The sequence below is a fragment of the Euprymna scolopes genome, chromosome 15, assembly GCF_053919585.1.
Source record: "Euprymna scolopes isolate OS-2025 chromosome 15, ASM5391958v1, whole genome shotgun sequence".
Taxonomy (NCBI): domain Eukaryota; kingdom Metazoa; phylum Mollusca; class Cephalopoda; order Sepiida; family Sepiolidae; genus Euprymna; species Euprymna scolopes.
The window spans coordinates 43,197,482-43,215,154 of NC_136496.1; the positions used below are offsets into that span (position 1 = coordinate 43,197,482).

General features: G+C 30.9%; 1 protein-coding gene across 2 annotated transcripts in view; it reads right to left on the bottom strand.

The window, feature by feature from the left end:
- The window catches only part of LOC145293792 (protein ECT2-like), a 120,951-nt gene extending 105,342 nt beyond the window's left edge, over positions 1–15,609 (bottom strand). Inside the window, exons 1-2 of one of the 2 annotated variants that reach the window (XM_080140346.1) lie at positions 14,922–15,145; positions 3,441–3,521 (exon numbers count right to left, since the gene is read on the bottom strand). In XM_080140346.1, the coding sequence (XP_079996472.1) occupies positions 3,441–3,521; positions 14,922–15,042 (202 nt within the window). In that variant the 5' untranslated portion in view covers positions 15,043–15,145. Of the gene's footprint in view, positions 1–3,440; positions 3,522–14,921 lie in introns of both variants that reach the window. The other variant, XM_080140345.1, reaches the window with a different exon arrangement.
- Between the last annotated feature and the right edge of the window lie 2,064 nt (positions 15,610–17,673).

The window sequence follows — 17,673 nt, forward strand, 5'->3', positions numbered from 1 at the left end:
TTGAATATTAAAGCCGACAGAGGTATATTTCTTGGATACAATAAAAACAGTCCAGCCAATTTAATATTTTTTCCCGAAAAAAATAAAATAAAAAGAATCCGGTGTGTAAAATTCACAGACACGTTTCATTTTACAGACGAAAACCCGTCATATGAAGAGGATGAAATTATATTACCTCAAATAATTAGAACAAACGAAAACAATAAAAATGACGGAGACGAGAGTGTCCATGATGATGATGATAAAGTCAAAAGATATCCCAAAAGAAATAGAAGACGACCCGATTTTTTTGTGGTCGACAATATAAAAGATTATCAAATCGACTATTGCTATTCAATGGAAAATGCACCAAAAAGCTTCAACGAAGCAATTAATTCAGAACATTGTGATGAATGGAAAATTGCCATGAAAAAAGAAATAGATGCCTTAACCGAAAATGATACTTATACGGTAGTGCCTCTCCCAAGAGATAAAGAGTTATTTCTACCAGATGGGTCTTTATAAAAGAGTGCAGCATCAGGCGTAGAACAGTACAAAGCAAGATTTGTTGCTAAGGGGTACTCTCAGATTTACGGTAAAGAATACTTTTCTACGTTTTCACCGACCACAAACCTAACGACAATCAGAATTTTACTGCAAGTCGCAACACAATATGACCTAAACATCCATCAAATGGACGTAAAAAATGCTTATTTGAATGCCCCAATAGACTGTGAAATTTATATAACCACTCCAGAGGGATTTATAATGAAAAATAAAAATAGCGTGTGGCGACTTAACAAGTCATTATATGGTCTAAAGCAGAGTGCTCAGTGTTGGAACACAGTATTTCATGGTTATATTATTAAACAACAATTTAGACAATGCGCTGTAGACCCCTGTTTATATACCCAACACAAAGACGATAAACTACTGATTTTGGTTTTGTGGGTCGATGATATTTTAATCGCATCAAATTGTGACAATGTTAACTGATGTTAAGAACAAATTAAGTAAAATATTCAAAATGACCGATCTTGGCAAAATATCCTGGTTTCTGGGGATAGAATTTACTCAAAGCAAAGGACTTGTTACGATGACTCAATCGAGATACATCGACAAAATACTATTAAAATTTGGAATGGGAGAGTGCAAGAAGCGCTCTACACCGGTCAAAAATGATATTAATAAAAATATACACACAGAATTTGAAATAATAAATGACACACAATATCGTGAAAGTATAGGTAGTCTTATATATTTAATGACTGCAACTAGTCCTGACATATGCTATACAGTAACAAAACTGTCACAAAAATTATCACGACCGACAATGAAGGATTTAAACAGAGCTAAACAAGTCCTGCGTTATTTAAAAGGAACTAAAGAACAGAAGTTAGTATTTAGAAAATCAAGAAATCCCCTAAAATTAGGTTTTTCGGATTCAGATTGGGCAAACGACGAAGATCGCAAGAGTGTATCTGGATATTGTTTCAAACTCTCAGAAAATGGGCCTATTATTTCATGGAAATCTAAAAAGCAACAGATTGTATCTCTCTCTACGTGTGAAGCAGAATTTATCGCGATCACACACGACCCAGGAAGCACTCTACCTTAAAAATATCCTAAAGACTATTTTAGAGCCAGAATTAATTGCAAGCCCCGTAGTAATTAATTGTGATAATCAAGCCAGTATAGTATTAGCACAGAACACGATAATCAACCAAAGATCTAAGCATATAGGTATAAAATACTATTTCATAAAAAACGAGATAAAAAAAGGAATCCATTATTTTGAATTACATATCATCAGAACAAAATATCGCTGATGTATTTACGAAACCCGCAACAAAGATAAAGCTACGTTTTTCTCAAAACTTGTTGGGGAATTCAACTGAATAATTTTTTTTTCACTGCCCTGTATGTATATAGATTTCTATATATCGAGAGAAAAAAAAAAAATAGTCCTGGACAAGACGTTAAACTGTATCCATTTTATTTGTATTAACACTTTAACCTACTAATGTGTAACTAATACTTTTGCTTTAAATAAAAAAAAAAAAAAAAAAAAAAACTCTTTGTAATTTTCCTTTTTGACATTTGAACACAATTAAAAATGGCATCTTTTTAAATACTAAAATTCTAAGATCCAAATGATTTCTGATCTTTGTTATGTCTAAGTGAATATAAAAATACATATTTATTTTGGAGCAGAACAAACACAAGGGACTTCCCCATTATAAAAAAATAGGGAGGATGTTGCAATATTTTGGGATTAATGGGGTATGATCCCACACAGTCGGACGATTCTATTTATAAACAATGCTGCTAAGAACTGACGAATCAAATTAATTCACGTTTTGCTACCAACCAATCAGAAACCAGAATTGCTTCATAAATATTAAACCTTTTCTGGAGCAATTTCTCATGTTCTTTTCCCGGGTTTCGACACGGTAAGAATATTTTGTTCTGTGGAACTGTCTACTACAAACAAGTCACCTCCCAGGACTTGTGTGTAACAGAAAACCATCTGAAACTGTTCTGAAACTCAAAATGGCTTACACTTCTAGATCTTTAGTAACAAAAAATAAAATAAATACCATGTTTCTGAATTTTTTTTAGATAAGGCTTGATAATTCATATTATTTGGACTACTGTTCTTATCTTGATTAGTATTTTTCCAACGCTTCAGCCAATGTAGCTTCATCTTCTTCAGATGTATCTTGTAGAACTCTGAAATCTTTCTGTCGAACTTGGAAATCTGCACAAAATTCATTTAACCCACAGGTTAGCTTGCTCTTAGTCCAGCAGCTATGATAGGTAGAAACCTTAAGTAATTCGCAATTACATTCTGAGCATTGTACCTTCAACCTCCAAAAGAGTGCCACTTCTAATTTACTTTTACCAAGTATTTTATCTGCTACATGACGGGTCCTTGTGAAATCTTGTGAAAATAGCATTCAAAAGAAGAACAGTAGTCCAAATAATCAAAAAATATAAATAAATAAAAAATACCATATAAATTTTCATAAATGTTATTTTTGTGGCATTGATAAAATTGTTTGAATAAATTTAAAATATGAATCAAAGACATTTTTTATTAAATTTTGTTTATTTTTTGTGATTATCTAATTGTTCAATTATTTTTCTTTTAAATTCTGTTGTATTTCATCTTTACATGTTTATCTACATTGAATAAATAGTAAATCTTTAGTTACATTTTGCACATAAAATTATTAAAAGTTAAAACTGAAATAGTTTTATTGGGAATATTTTCATCTGATGAATTTCATCAAAGTGAAAATATCAAAATAAAATCTTGTTGTAATGTTAACCTACATTTGTAATTAATCTGAATATAAAGATAGCAAAACATTACATATATTCATAAAGATGAGTTGCATGTGTAAAGCATAGGGATCTAACTAAAAAAAAAGTTATAAACAAATGAAACTACATACCTGGGTTGAATAGTAACCTTGTTGGTTGACTTCTTGAACTAAATCCTTTCTGTGGTGTTGTAGCCAAATTGGCTTTTTGACCTGGAAAAGTGTGATCAGGTGAAAAAAGGTGTGGAGAAGAAGTTATTTCATAACATATGGTCATTTATTATTTACAGTGAGATGATTTTCAGTATTCAGTTCAGACAACTTATAATAAAAATCTTAATTTTAGTCATTTTCTGTAAAAAAAAAACAACACTCAACAAATAAAGCACAACATATCCTCTTTGCAACAAGCTCTTCTCTAGAGATGTCTTTGCTGCTCTGGTCATGCTCTATGTTGCCACGCAGATGATATCATTCACAAAGTCATTGAACCAGCCCCTTCTCGGGGTTAGAAAAAAACAATGTGGAAATCAGCTGAAAACCTGCCTCAGAATGGTGAAACAGGATACACAGTTGATCTTGGATTTTTACCTCTATAGGGTTCACTGCTAGAACCATGATTGGCTAACACTCGTATCTGCTACAGCAGACCATCGCATCTGGTCAGCATTCGGTCAGGATAAGGTAAATTCTATGGATGGAGCCAACCCAACCACTCCAGGATGAATACCAGAATAAGTAGTATTTCACAAACATTAGGTGTTTACCATATTTTGGTAATATTAGAGAAAAAAAGTCAACATAGACTATCTTCACCAGCTTACCAACAAAAATATGTAGGGGTGGATATTTCTAGTTAGTTCCAACTTGAAAATATACATATATAGTGTGCAAGATAAATTATTTTTATATAATTTCATTTGAAGTACTTAATAGTGGTAAAGGTTAAGTTAAAGATAGCTGTTTCTGTGTACTGTTCAGGTTAGGGTTGGGAACTGGAGAGGATCGATAACTGAAAAGCACCAAAATATTGGAAGAAAATGACCTGCATCATGATGATTCATGCTAAATTATAAAATTCAGAAATCTAAGGTGCAGCTTAGTGCTTTTTAAAGGCCACAAGATGAGAATATGAGAATTTCAACAGATGTTGAATCAGTGACTAGCAGAAAAGATCATAAACATTCTGATTGTGTCTACACAACAAAATTCATTGAGAAGCTACAATAAAATATATAGCAAGAATCAAGGTAATACCAACTTTGGTGAGAAAGATGGGTCTTGGAGTAGTGATTATGAAAAAAGCACCAAACAGATCTTCGCTACTCCTTGTACAAGAGACTCACCACTAAACTTCAAGAGAACTGCTTTATGAAAATCAAGAAACTCAACAAGGCCAACTATCAAGTCAAATCAAGGATGCTCTGCTTCTTCTCGTGAGCAGTTGCACAGCATCAAAACAACAGGAGCCTACAGTTTGTACAAAGTGCTATGCATCACAAAGACGAAGATCTTTCAAACTGATGATCTTTGGATGTGTTTCTAGCAAAGGTCACATCATGCTCACACACATCTTTGAAAAGAGAAACTTAATTCAGATGTCTACATGAAATTAATCTGCACTGTTGTCAATAGCTGAGCACTGAGGGTGGCTACAGGAAAACCATATGTGTAGCAGCAAGACTGCTCCATGTAATACCCAGAAGTAGTTTTCCGAGAACTTTCACAACTTCACGAACCATATAACCTGCTACACCAAGATCGAGCTGATTGGCAGTACAAATTATTCATTTTGAAAGTCACATATTCTAGCTTCAGGTCCTATCTAGAGGTTGTGATTGGAGATTCAGGGTGTTTGGTTTTTTTTCAGCTAAGCTGAACAAAGGATTCTCTAAGAAATACGCTTGGAATTCTTAGAACGCATCAAATTTTAGTCAAAATATGACTTTTTTCTTTCTTTTCCAAGTGTCAAATGTTTTTTTGAACACCCTACAGATTTCAATGTAATTTCCTAGTTTACTATCATAAACTATTAACTGGTCATATATATTTCCAAACCCAAAGTATCTGCCACCAAAAAATTAAGACACACAAATACAAAGCAATTGTTGAATTTTAATATTACCGTCAATATAATAAACATGTAATATTTATTAATACTGTGTTAACGCAAGAAAATTACATAAATCAGTATTTTAATATAAAATAAGTTGTCTGTGAATAAAGCTGAAATCAAATTTACTGCAATAAACGACCGTACATTAGGAAATTACCATAAAAGAAAAACAACAAGACTAAGTAAAAAAGTATTTTTTAATTAAAGATAATTAACTAGTTTTATTGTTATGCAACAAATGTTCTGCAAAATAAATTCAAATTTGATGATACATTTAGATTAAACAATCTTTTGTATTGATTTTTATAAACTAACAAAAGTATGATTTATAATTTTAATTTTTTTAACAGTGTATTTCCAGTAATTCAGCAATTCATTTTAAAAAAGGAGGCGAGTGGTAATGGAAACATAAATTGCCTTTGTGTATTATAGAAAAGTTAAATGAGCACAAACTTAAAGATGCAGGTTAGATTCCAGTTGGTTATGGTTGAAAAATATTACTTTTCTGTTTTTAGTGTTGCACAGAAGGAATTGTAAATTTGAAAGGAAAGAATGAGTGACAGGAAGAGGTCAACAGTAAGCAACAGTTGGTGAACTCACATAACTTCTTTTTCAGCAATACACTTAAGCTGATGTATATCTCTAAAGTATTATATTGAACGTTTTTAACGTCAAGAGGGAGAGAAGCTAAGAAAGAGGCTCAGAGAAAGACATGGTTAAAAGAGGGAGGGAAAGGCTAAGAGAAAGAGGTTAAAAGAGAAGATAGTTATTTACTGTCTCACCATGAAGGCAAATTTTTTTATGTGGGAGATATCATGCTCCTCAAAAAGGAACACTCTAGACTGGACAAAAAAAAAAAAAATGCACTAATTAAGCCGGATCCTCACCTCCATGACTGAAGACGGAACACTTTTATTCTGGACGATTTACCCTTTAAATTACAAATTTATTTTTCCATTTTTAATAATTTCATACTGAAAATACTTTTACAAAATAATCTCTTTTTTTTTTCCATGGTGTGTTTATTTACATGTGTTTACATTAAAAAAAAAAAAAAAAATGGTAATTGTATGACACTTTAAAACTATATATACAAGATGAATCAATGAAAATTGACATGGTTAACATTGATCGCAAGAATATCATTTCTCATAAATTTAAATCAAAAGGTAAAGTTTACTTTTTTATGTTTCAGCCATGTAATGATTTAACTATTTATTTATCAATATGTGATTATTATTAACTGAATGTTAAATCAGAATTCAATTTCATGTACTAACATTTCTGGGAAAAAAGAGGGGAGCATTAGTTTGTTATTCCTTTTTTAATAAAAACAAAAGACGTATATCTAAAATAAATTTTCTCTATCAATTTATTCATTTTTATAAATTTTATACTTTTTTCTTTGAGAAAAATATTTAACAAAGTGTAAATTCATGATTTTTAAATTTCTCATTAAAAAAAAAAAATCAAGTATATCAGATCAATATTTTCGGCCATACCTGCAATTGTACTATCGAGAATACTATATTTTATCTAATTCACTTTTTGTATTCACTCAACATGTTGGATAAAATAGATTCTTGGTATGAAATGGTACTTTTTATTTAGAAATAAAATTTGTATTAACATTTTTAAAGCAAATAAAATTAAATTTTTTAGAACACAATTTGTTATTAAATTACTGACTCATATTTTAACCTTTTGTATGTTCATAAATTCGCTAAATTCCATTAAAACCATTTTATTGTGTAATTACATTTTAAAAGAGTAAAAACATGGCTGCCAGCAATTGTTTTTGAATAAGACAGAATTCCAAACTTTATTAGAATTCAATTTATTCAAAAGGTGGCCAAAATAAGAGAGATGTGCCAATGGCCACTATTGTACAATTGAACCAATTCCTTAATATGGTAGAACAAAAAAATAAAAACAATGATTTTGTCCTTGGACTTTTTTTTGTTTTCTTTAGTCTCATTTATCAAACAAATAGGTTATTCATTTATTCTTTTTGCTTTAGTAATTTATTTGAAATAAAAGAGTCACATATATAGACAACAATTCAAAGTTAATTAAACAGTTCCAGAAAATACAGCCATATTTTTATTATTACTTGCATTAATCAGACTACTAATCTCAACTGGATATGTTGACATTCTGGCTGAGCCAAGCTTCATCAGATGTATCTTTTAAAACTCAGAACTCTTAATATCAAACCTGTATGAAATTTCAAACTGTTAATCCATAGAGGTACATTGTTCTTGCTCCATCAGCCATGATAGAGTAGAAGTATTCTTACATTATTATCGGACTGAATTTTCAACCTCCAGAAATTTCTCATTTAAAAATGTTGCTTAACTAATGTTCTTATCCATTAGACCATTTAACGATATAAAAATGTCATACAGATGTGGAAACAATGTTAGCATGAATAGCAATAGACAAGAACCAGTCGTGTAAAGTACAACTTCTGCAGACAAGTAATGAAAGATGATGAACATGACAAGAGGAAGGCAACATAGACATACAAAAATTAAAGTTTTATTTCAGACAAAATATATAGGAAAGAGTTACTGAGAGTTGAAGATGTTGCTGTGTGCAGGATCAGAAAGTGAGAGATAGAAACAGAGGGATGATGCTGACAATGGCGGTATTCGATGATTGCCAGCCATCTTGAAGTGGTAAGGGGGATTAGCTTATTGCAGTGTATGATGATGATGATGATTTGTGCAGCAGTGTTTGATATGTAGCAAAGGAACTTGGTGCTAGGAACAAAGCTGATACTGTGGATATAATAAGCTGCTGCTTGTTGTGGAAGGAACAAAGCTACTTTAAGAGATGATAATGGCAGTATCTGAAGCATTGCTGCTGGCATTCATAATTATGATGAAGGCACCTCTGGAATTGCTACTGCTGGTGGTTATATTCATAAGAATATGTAATATTGTTGTTGGCAATCGTCATTGTTGTCATAGCAAATTGTTGGCAAATAGAAACTACCACTTCTGGTGTCATCATCATCATTATAGTAATAGTGCCATGTAGTCTCATGACAAAGCTGCTGATCAATTTGACATGTCATCTAACAGCAACAGTGGGGCGAAACTAAAGTAGTTTTTTTTATATACTATTTATACTTATACTGCCTCAATGATACCCGATTCATCAGTGAACAAGGAAATATGTACAGAGAGAGAATGATGCATCACACGTGCCAAAGCCATGGAAAGATTAACACCTGGCTTTGTTACAAAGAGAGCCAAGCCATAAAGACAGGGTGACACAAGACAGATTTTCAAGGTTGGAGGTTACATCAGGCAAAACAATCAAGAGAATAGTAGTTCAAATAATACAAACTATGATACTTGTGCAGTTTACAAACCGTGCCGAAATAATCTTTAAAAAGTCATTCTTAACGGGAAGAGGGGGGGGGGGGCTTTTTAATAATTCTATACTTTCACCAAGAACATATAAAAACTGAATTTAACTTTAAAATCCTATCTAAAAAATAGCACGATCTATAAACTGCACAAACACCAAAATTATTAATTCTCCACTTAAATTTCGAAGCATAATTTCAGAAGAAAAACTAACAAAAGACATCCAAATGAGAAGAGGGTGTAATAATGGGATGGTGTTCATTTATTTTCTACAAAGAAAATAAAAAGAAAATAGAAATCTTTCCAATTCTTATTTTTAAATATTGGGAAAATAAAATATCTAAAAGAGAAAATGATTGACATTTAAAATTTTTTGTATCTAAGTAAATTTATTTTTAATTGATTAAATTTGTCCAATATGTAATAGTAAAACAGATAATCTTGCTTGATTGATTGGGATGGGCCAATGAGACGAGAAGTGGTGGGAACGTAATTTAATCAACAACAATAAGTTGAAGGCTCTGTGGAGTTTAAACATATACAATATTTTTATATTTTATCTTTAATCACAGTCACACACCAAGATAACCTATACAATGTTAAAATTTAAGTTGGAAGCAAAAGCAGGAAATGAGAATTATTTTACAATCCACAAAGGTACGAAAAAGTTGTCAAAAACAAATATATCATTCAAACACGATAGTGTTTGAATATATGGTTAAGTAGCAGTTTCAGTCATTTAGAACTGCTTTAAAGCTTCACCACTCACTCATTTTTGAACAAAATTATTACAATTTATAGATCACCTTCTCAGCTATATTGTGAAAAAAATTTTCAATTTTCTTTCAGTGAAACAAAAGTTATGATGAATTTACTAGTGTTCAAAATTGTAAAAAAAACGTAAGGAGGTGAGCAACGTTTTTTATGACTGGTTTGCATAGCAACCACGTCACTTCAGCAACTATTGTTGCTATTAATTCACTGCTCTCGCAAAAAGAGAAATAACAAGTGAAACAGAGAGAATGAAAGGGAAATAATTGGGAGGATTTTATTAAAAGCAGACGAGTGCCGTACATTGTTATTACATATGTGTATGTTATGTTTATGGGAGCAAAAAAATAAGCCTGAAATTAAACAAAGAACAAATGAATTTACTGGAAGCCTGGAAAAATCATGGATTACAATAGAAAAAATGCAAGCATGAAAAGTAATATGGTTATGCTTAAACACGGAAAAGAAAAGTACAAGATATTCTAGTAAAAAATATATATTTATAACTTAAAATATTGCAGCATTAAGAATCTTTTTTTAAAATTCAATTTAACATTATATAAGTAATTCTTAATGCTGCAATATTTTCTATTGTAATATCAAATGTTATCAACGGCAAGAGAAGTTACGTTTTGGTACTCGTGCAGAATTTAAACCAGACGTAACTAACCATCTGTTCAGCTTTGCTGGGAACATGACGTCATGCACTTGAGTTTAACTGTAATCTGACATAAAGCAGTGATCAACCAAAGGAGCAGACGATCTTTGGAGGACATATTGGGGGGGGGGGGTGCGTCAATAAATTAAGTGGGGTAGCAGGACGAAATCCTAAGGGAATATCCCGGCTGTCTTAATTTAATTTAAAAAAAAAAAAAAAATTTTTTTAATGGTTGCCCCTACAGGAAAAAACAAAAAAAAAAAGTTCATGAAAAGAAAAAATAATAAAAGTTTACTTTACATTAGTTACAAAAACTAAGAAAAAAGTGCAAAAAAATAATACACGAAAAACACAGAAAAAAAGTTGTTTATTTTTTTTTTTTTTTTCACTTAAAAAATTTGGTAAATGTTTGCTTTAACTACAACAGAACACCGACCAATAAAATTTGGTTTTTTATAGGTTTTCGGGGTCACTGACAACGAATCTGATATTCAAACCCGTCTTAATTTTTCATAAAAACTCTGTTTACATTGGGTGGAGGAGCAGGGGCAAGGGGGACGGGTGGTGTAGTGCAAGGGTTCAGGGGTTAATACCATGCAAAAGGTAATATCAGATTCGTTGTCAGCGACCCTGAAAACCTAAAAAAATTTTATTGGTCTGTGTTCTGTTGTAGTTAAAGTAAACATTTACCCATTAAATTTTTCTGCTGGTCGCCATGGAACTCAACGCCCAAGGAGTACCAAATGTTTTGTTTTTTTCAGTATTTTCATTGTGTAGTGGTGTTACGGCGAAAGCCGGCAGTTAACATAATATTCTGAGCAAAGCTGAGCAGTCAGTTAGTTGCATCTGGTTCAAATTTTGCATAAGCTCCTACTTTCTATCAAACTGAATAAATGTTTAGTGTTTTTATTCGGTTAAAAAAACAAGTAGTATTGAGCGTTATGTGAGAACAAGAAAAAAAATGGCCGTGAAGTCTTTTTACATCTTTTAAGTCTCGATAATGATTTCAAAATAAATAAAACAAAATGGTGGTAGACACCGTGTGTCAGAAACTGACCTTACGAATGCGTGAAATATATTGAATAATTCGACCCCCTGTCTTTCCAAGCTTATAACTACTCGAAAAATGTAATTCAAATCCTGATTTTTTTTTTCAATTAAAGGAGCAAGGACCAAGATTTCATTTTAAAAAAAAAAAAAAAAAAAAAAAAAAAAAGGTTTTAAACTTCGGACTTTACAGGTAAATTTCTAAAAAACACTTTTTGTTTTAAATTTGAATATATTATTTATTGATCTTTTATCTTCAATTTGTGATATATAAAACTTTGGTGAGTAAATTATTTACTTTTTAATAGACATTTCAAAAATGGGGGGGGGCGTGAATTAAAAAAAAAAAACGTTTGTCTAAAATATTATATTCGGTTTATTGCAAAGAGCATAAAATTTCACATTGACCCTGAAAATATCGTAAAAATCGAATAAATAGAAAAAAAAATTTATAGATTTTTAAAGTTTAAAAATTGAAAAATACTTAACTCGTAAAATTCAATTGATTTCATTACTGTTTTGTTTTTAAATAAAAATAATATTTCTATTACCTTTTATACAACTTTAATAGTTTATTTTGGAAGTATAATCCATAAAGAAAATAAACAACCCACTTTTAAAAGAGAAATTAACAGTTTTTTATATTTTATTCGCAGTTTCGTGTTAGAGGTGTCAAAAATTCCGATACACCTAGTGTGACTGTGACACTGTGACACCCACCCAATAAATGTCACGGTAAGATTTACTGGGTGGGTTTCTACCACCATTTTGTTTTATTTGTTACTTTGAAGTAATTGTCGAGACTTCAGGTAACTTGATTTTTTCCGAGCACTGATCTTGGACATTACTAACAAAACCCAATATTGTTTTGTAAATAGGTATACAATTTCTTCAAATTCAATATTGTGCTTTTTTACAGATCGGACACCATAGCAGGCGATATTGGCTCGGTAAAATCCGTTGAAAAAAAGCCGAAAGACAACGACACGAAATGATCCTGAAAAGGAATAAAAACAATTCACTGATTTACTTTGTTGCATTGGATTGTTGTTTCTCATCAGGTGACGGGGAGTAATTTTTTTTTTTTTTTTTTTTTTGTACGCCTTCCAACCGTCAGAAACAACTTATCCTTAAGTACACTTTTATGAGAAGAAGAATAAAAAGAAAAATGCAAAAATTACAATAAATAATTTAAAAATAAAATCTAACAATGTAAATAAATCGGTTTTTTTTTTTCGTATCTAGTTTCTGAAACCTTGGTGTCATTGCATGCATGGTCGTCTTTTGACTGTTGTAACTCGCCAATATCGTTCGCCATAGGTGTCGATCTATAAAAGCACGCATACTAATATTGTACTTTTAAATCTGTTTTTCTTCCCATTTGGTTCGCGGCAGCTCACAATATACAATCGTTTACATAAGATTTTATTATTCAAACTTTTTTAACACAAAAATGTACTAATCGATAATTAAAAAAAACATCTTCAATCCGCACTCAATAGTGGTAGTAATCGACTCAATAAATGTTACTATGACATTTACTGGGCGGGTTTCTACCACCATTTTGTTTTATTTCTTATTTTGAAGTGATTATCGAGTCTTCACAGACATCGCAGCCAGCCATCTTTTCTTGTTCTCTGACAATGTTCAACATTACACTTTTTAAGAACGAATAAACATTTTATATTAAATAAAAACGCTAAAAACTTATCCAGTTAGGTAGAAAAATAAATTATCTTGCCTTTGATAACATTTATTCGTTATATATTTGTTTGGTTTGTTTGATTTTTTTGTTGTTGACAACTTTTTCATACCTTTATGTATACTAGTAATAGTACCGAATAAATATATTTTGGTTTGGTTCTAATTCTGTAAAAAGACCAAATTAATTTTAGTTTTGCCTTATTTTTATTATTTCAATAAATATTCAAGCCTTCTTTCAGTTTAGATAAACCAAAACATGAGAAAAATACGGTGACATATTTGGGGTTCCACCGCCTGTAAGAATGTAAAATTGACGTAATTATTTTAAAAGAATAAAAAAAAATATTGTAAACGAATTTAATTACTCTAAGTATTATTATTATAAAAATATAATTATTTATAAAAGAATTTTTAAAGGTTAAAAAAGTCATATTTAAGTAAAGCAATTTGATTATTGATTGAAAGTTAAATATTTTAATTTATTTTAAAATTAGAAAAATTCAGTTAAGATCTCATTAAATCATTAATAAACACAAAATCGAAAATGCAACATGCACAGGGAGGCCTAGAACAAATTGTTGATCATGTATTAACGCCGCAAGAATTGTACAACGTAAAATGTTCCTCGTATTATGTATCATTTTTAATTATGTTTGTTTCCGTATTTAATAAAAATCATTGGTATTTGTGCATTTTTGTTACTGTGCTGAAATAATGTCATTATTTGAACGCCATTCTTAATATGGGGAGGAGAAGGTGTTTAGTAAACACCGTGTTTACTGTGCTTTCGCCTAACAATTTAATAAAAAAAGAAAAAGATATCGTTAAACTTGAATTTTACCTGAAAAAAAACTATGGTACTCATGCAGAGAGTGATCCGTGCTGAATTATTCAAAAAGCCATTCTTAACATGGGAGGGGAGGGGAGGGTGTTTTGTACCTATTCTGTACTTTAACCTTACAATTAAATAAAAAAAAAACATAAAACTTTAATTAGACTTGGAAATACGATTTAAAAAAATTGCGCGGATCATACTCTGCATTAGCACCAAAACTACTTATACGATCCAATGCCATATTCATTACAGGTGGGCTGACTAGAGAAGTTAGCACCTGTAATTATGTAGGGCCTAGCACTTACACTACAGGTGCTTTTTTTTATCTGTTCTTTTATTTACCTAAAAATAAATAAATAAGTTTGAATTTTGTTTAATAAGTGAAATGAAGTAAAATGATAAATCAAATACTTCAGATATTTAAATTTAATTGGTAAAAGTTATTGTACTTATGATAAAAAAAAAAAAAAATGGTCAGTAAATACGGTTGGTAGATAAAAAGTAGTTGAATGAGAAAAACGGTCCGGTCAAGCGACTAAAAGTACATCAAGTAAGTATGCAAAGAATGTGACATTTGTAGGTTTTAAATGGAACACACACACACACACATATATATATATATATATATATATATATATATATATTCTGTTTTTTCGTTGACAGGAAATAATTTAAAAACAAAAAATAGTTAAAAGAATAAATTCTAAAACAACCTTTTTTGTGTGTGTCTGTGTGTTTTTTTTTTTTGTTTTTTTTTCAAATAAAATCTCGACTTACAAAAAGTTGTCAACTAAATTTACCTGTTTATTTGATTTTTTTTTATTTTTGCTAACTTCAAAGAAAATAGTTAAACTAATATTTTTCATCGGTATAAATAAAATGCAACCGGTATTATGTCTTCAACTGGAGAGGTCAAATCAAAATAACGACATTTCTAATCAAATAAAATGCTTACAGTTAAATTACTATTACTGGTATGATTCAGATTTCTTCTTTTTTTTTTAAATCTGAGACTAATGTGATTATGAGAAAATTAATATTGTTTTCAATTTCTAAAATAAACATTAAATATCTCAAATATAATGAAAGGATGGCTTTTTACCTTGGTCGTCGCTGTTCATACTTTCCGCCATGTATGAAGTATTCAAAATAAAGCAATTGGATTGGTCAATATACAACAATGACAAACCGGAAGTGAACTTTAACCATAACCGATTTTTCATTCATCAACTTGCTTCTCCGTCGTGGCACGTAAAATATAAACAAAACGTTTAAATTCTTTCTCTATTTAGTAAATTGAAGAATAATTAAGTTTCAGTCGGACTATTTTGTTATTAATTAGCAATCTTTTAAAATTTCAAATTGTTTTTAGGTGAAGATTGAAAACTTGCATTATTAGGACTATTATTCTCATCATTACGACCGGTATAATCTCCGACCTGCATCTAGTCGAACCTGGATTAAAGAGTAAGAGTTCACTTCGAAATTCCACACAGGTTTCAAGTTCGACATAAAGATACTTTCATCAACCGCCACATTTGATCATGTGTCTTATCTCCTGGGTTGGAGGTAAATAAAATAAAGATTCCCAAGTTTGACGCACAGGAAGAAGGGTGGTTGTTATCGACCGAAACGATGTGAATTTAAAAATCCAAGATGAGAATTGTAGTCTGTAATACTTCAATATATATTTTAAAATGAGAACCTTAACCCCTCTCTCCCACCACTGAAAAATAATAATGATACACTTTTTGACGCTTGTGCAATTTAACATCCTCTGCCAAATTAATTGTTTTCCGTTAAGGAGAGTTCTGTCCGTAGCAAGGGAAACGTAAAGGCGCCTCCTCCTCATGTTAAGAAGGACTTTCTAAATTTACCAGAGATGTTAAACTTCACAAATGCTAAACTTTTTTTTATTGTTTTGCTTTTTTCTCTTTTTTTTTTTTTTTTAGCGTTAAGTTAATACGTTCATTTTTTTTAAAAATCAGATAAATAATGAGCACAGGAAATTCAAAATTTGTACTTTTATTTATTTAGTGTTTCTTAACTGGCCATTGTGAATTACAATGCGATAAGTTCGGCGTTGAGATTTTGGTTTTCTAATGATTTTTCTTTTTTTCTTTCAAAAACGAAGAGTAATTGTGCTCTGGTAGACCAACACAAAACCTACCTTGCAAAACTTGTTTTTATGGAGGTTTTCGGGTGTGCTGAAAACGAATATCGCATTTAAAATTGAGGTCAACAACTAGTTTTCATGATATTGAAAAGATACTTTTTCGTATGTTTCAATATAACGCGGCGGCTATATTTGTTCAAAACAGAAAGGACGTAATGAATCTTTTTTATTTAAAAATTAAAAAATATGGACGTACAATAATAGCCACCTCTTATAAAATATCACATTCAAATTTTCCGCAAATAAGTAGTTTTACGGATATCAAGCAATGAAATTCTTTATTATAGGTGGTGTTTATTGTTGTACGCGCAAGCGCGAGCATATTTTTGAAGCGTGCGCGACAAAAATATGCACGTGCGGCAAAAGTATGCGCTTGCGCGTACAACAATGGCTACCACATATAACATAAAAAAATACATTGCTTGATATCCGGAAAATTATTATTTGCAGAAAATTTAAATGCGATATTCGTTTCAGCATACCCGTCGTCATTTTAAATGAAAATGATAAGGTGGAAACCAAGTAAAATTTTACAAATATGGCTGCCGCAATACGTGAAACATGCGGAAAAAAATATCTTTTCAGTATCGTGAAAACTAGTTGCTGGCCCTAATTTTAAATGCAACATTTGTTTTCAGCACGCCTGAGAACTAGAAAAGAAGTTTTTAAGGTAAGTTTTGTGTTGGTCTAATTACCAAACGAAGAAGAAAAAAAAAATGGAAACATAAACTCAAGTGCGTCCCAAATTCTCTTCATTCTTACATAATTATTCGATTCATATGCAAATGTAATAAAAATAAACTGGTATTTTTTACGAACTAACTCAGCGTAGTTTATCCTTAAAAAGAAATTTTAAAAAATCTTCTTGGAGAGGGGGCCTAATACATTTCAACGTCCTTTAAAGAAGAATATTTTTTAAATAATAAAAATTTTAGAGTGGGAGATCACTTTCCTATATGAATTTAACGTAAAATGAGCACTCATTTCTTGGTCACATAGTTGTCAACGAGACGTGATCAAGCATTTTTTAAAGTTAGGTGGTGGGAGGGGGGGACTTAAAATTTATAACTCCACAATTTTATCTTTTTAAAAATAAGATTTGCCTTGAAAAGATCTCACCGTTAAATATTAATCATTATTTCCTGATATTTGATACCATATTATCCAAAAAAAAAATTTATATATGTAAGGAGTGCTTCCTGCTTAGTTGATACACTTCACTTCTCGGTCAGTGGACGAGAACTCCTTCATGACTGAGATAATTTTTATTTTTGTTCCTATCCAGAGCTGGATTTTCCCCACATTAAAAACCAACCTTGTGTCTAACTCTGTCCTCGTGGAGAGGCAAGTAAATAGGTACAATGTTCTAGTAAATCGATCCCCCATATTGAAACCACTCAATGAGAACAACACACACATCCCTTTATATAAAGCATTTTTCATTTATTAATCAAAGGCGATGATATTAAGACGTTTATTATCCAATGTATTCTGTATTGTTTTCACTTATCACCATGTTTGTTTTCATGCGCGTGCATTCAATTTTTATGCGAGCATTGCCCTTAGATTAATAATGGAGAAAATTTTATCCGCTATGTCCCGTGGAAGGTAATTCTTCTTAAAGTTCTGAATTTTGGAGATGAGGACTGATTGTTTATATTATTTGTATTATTCAGAC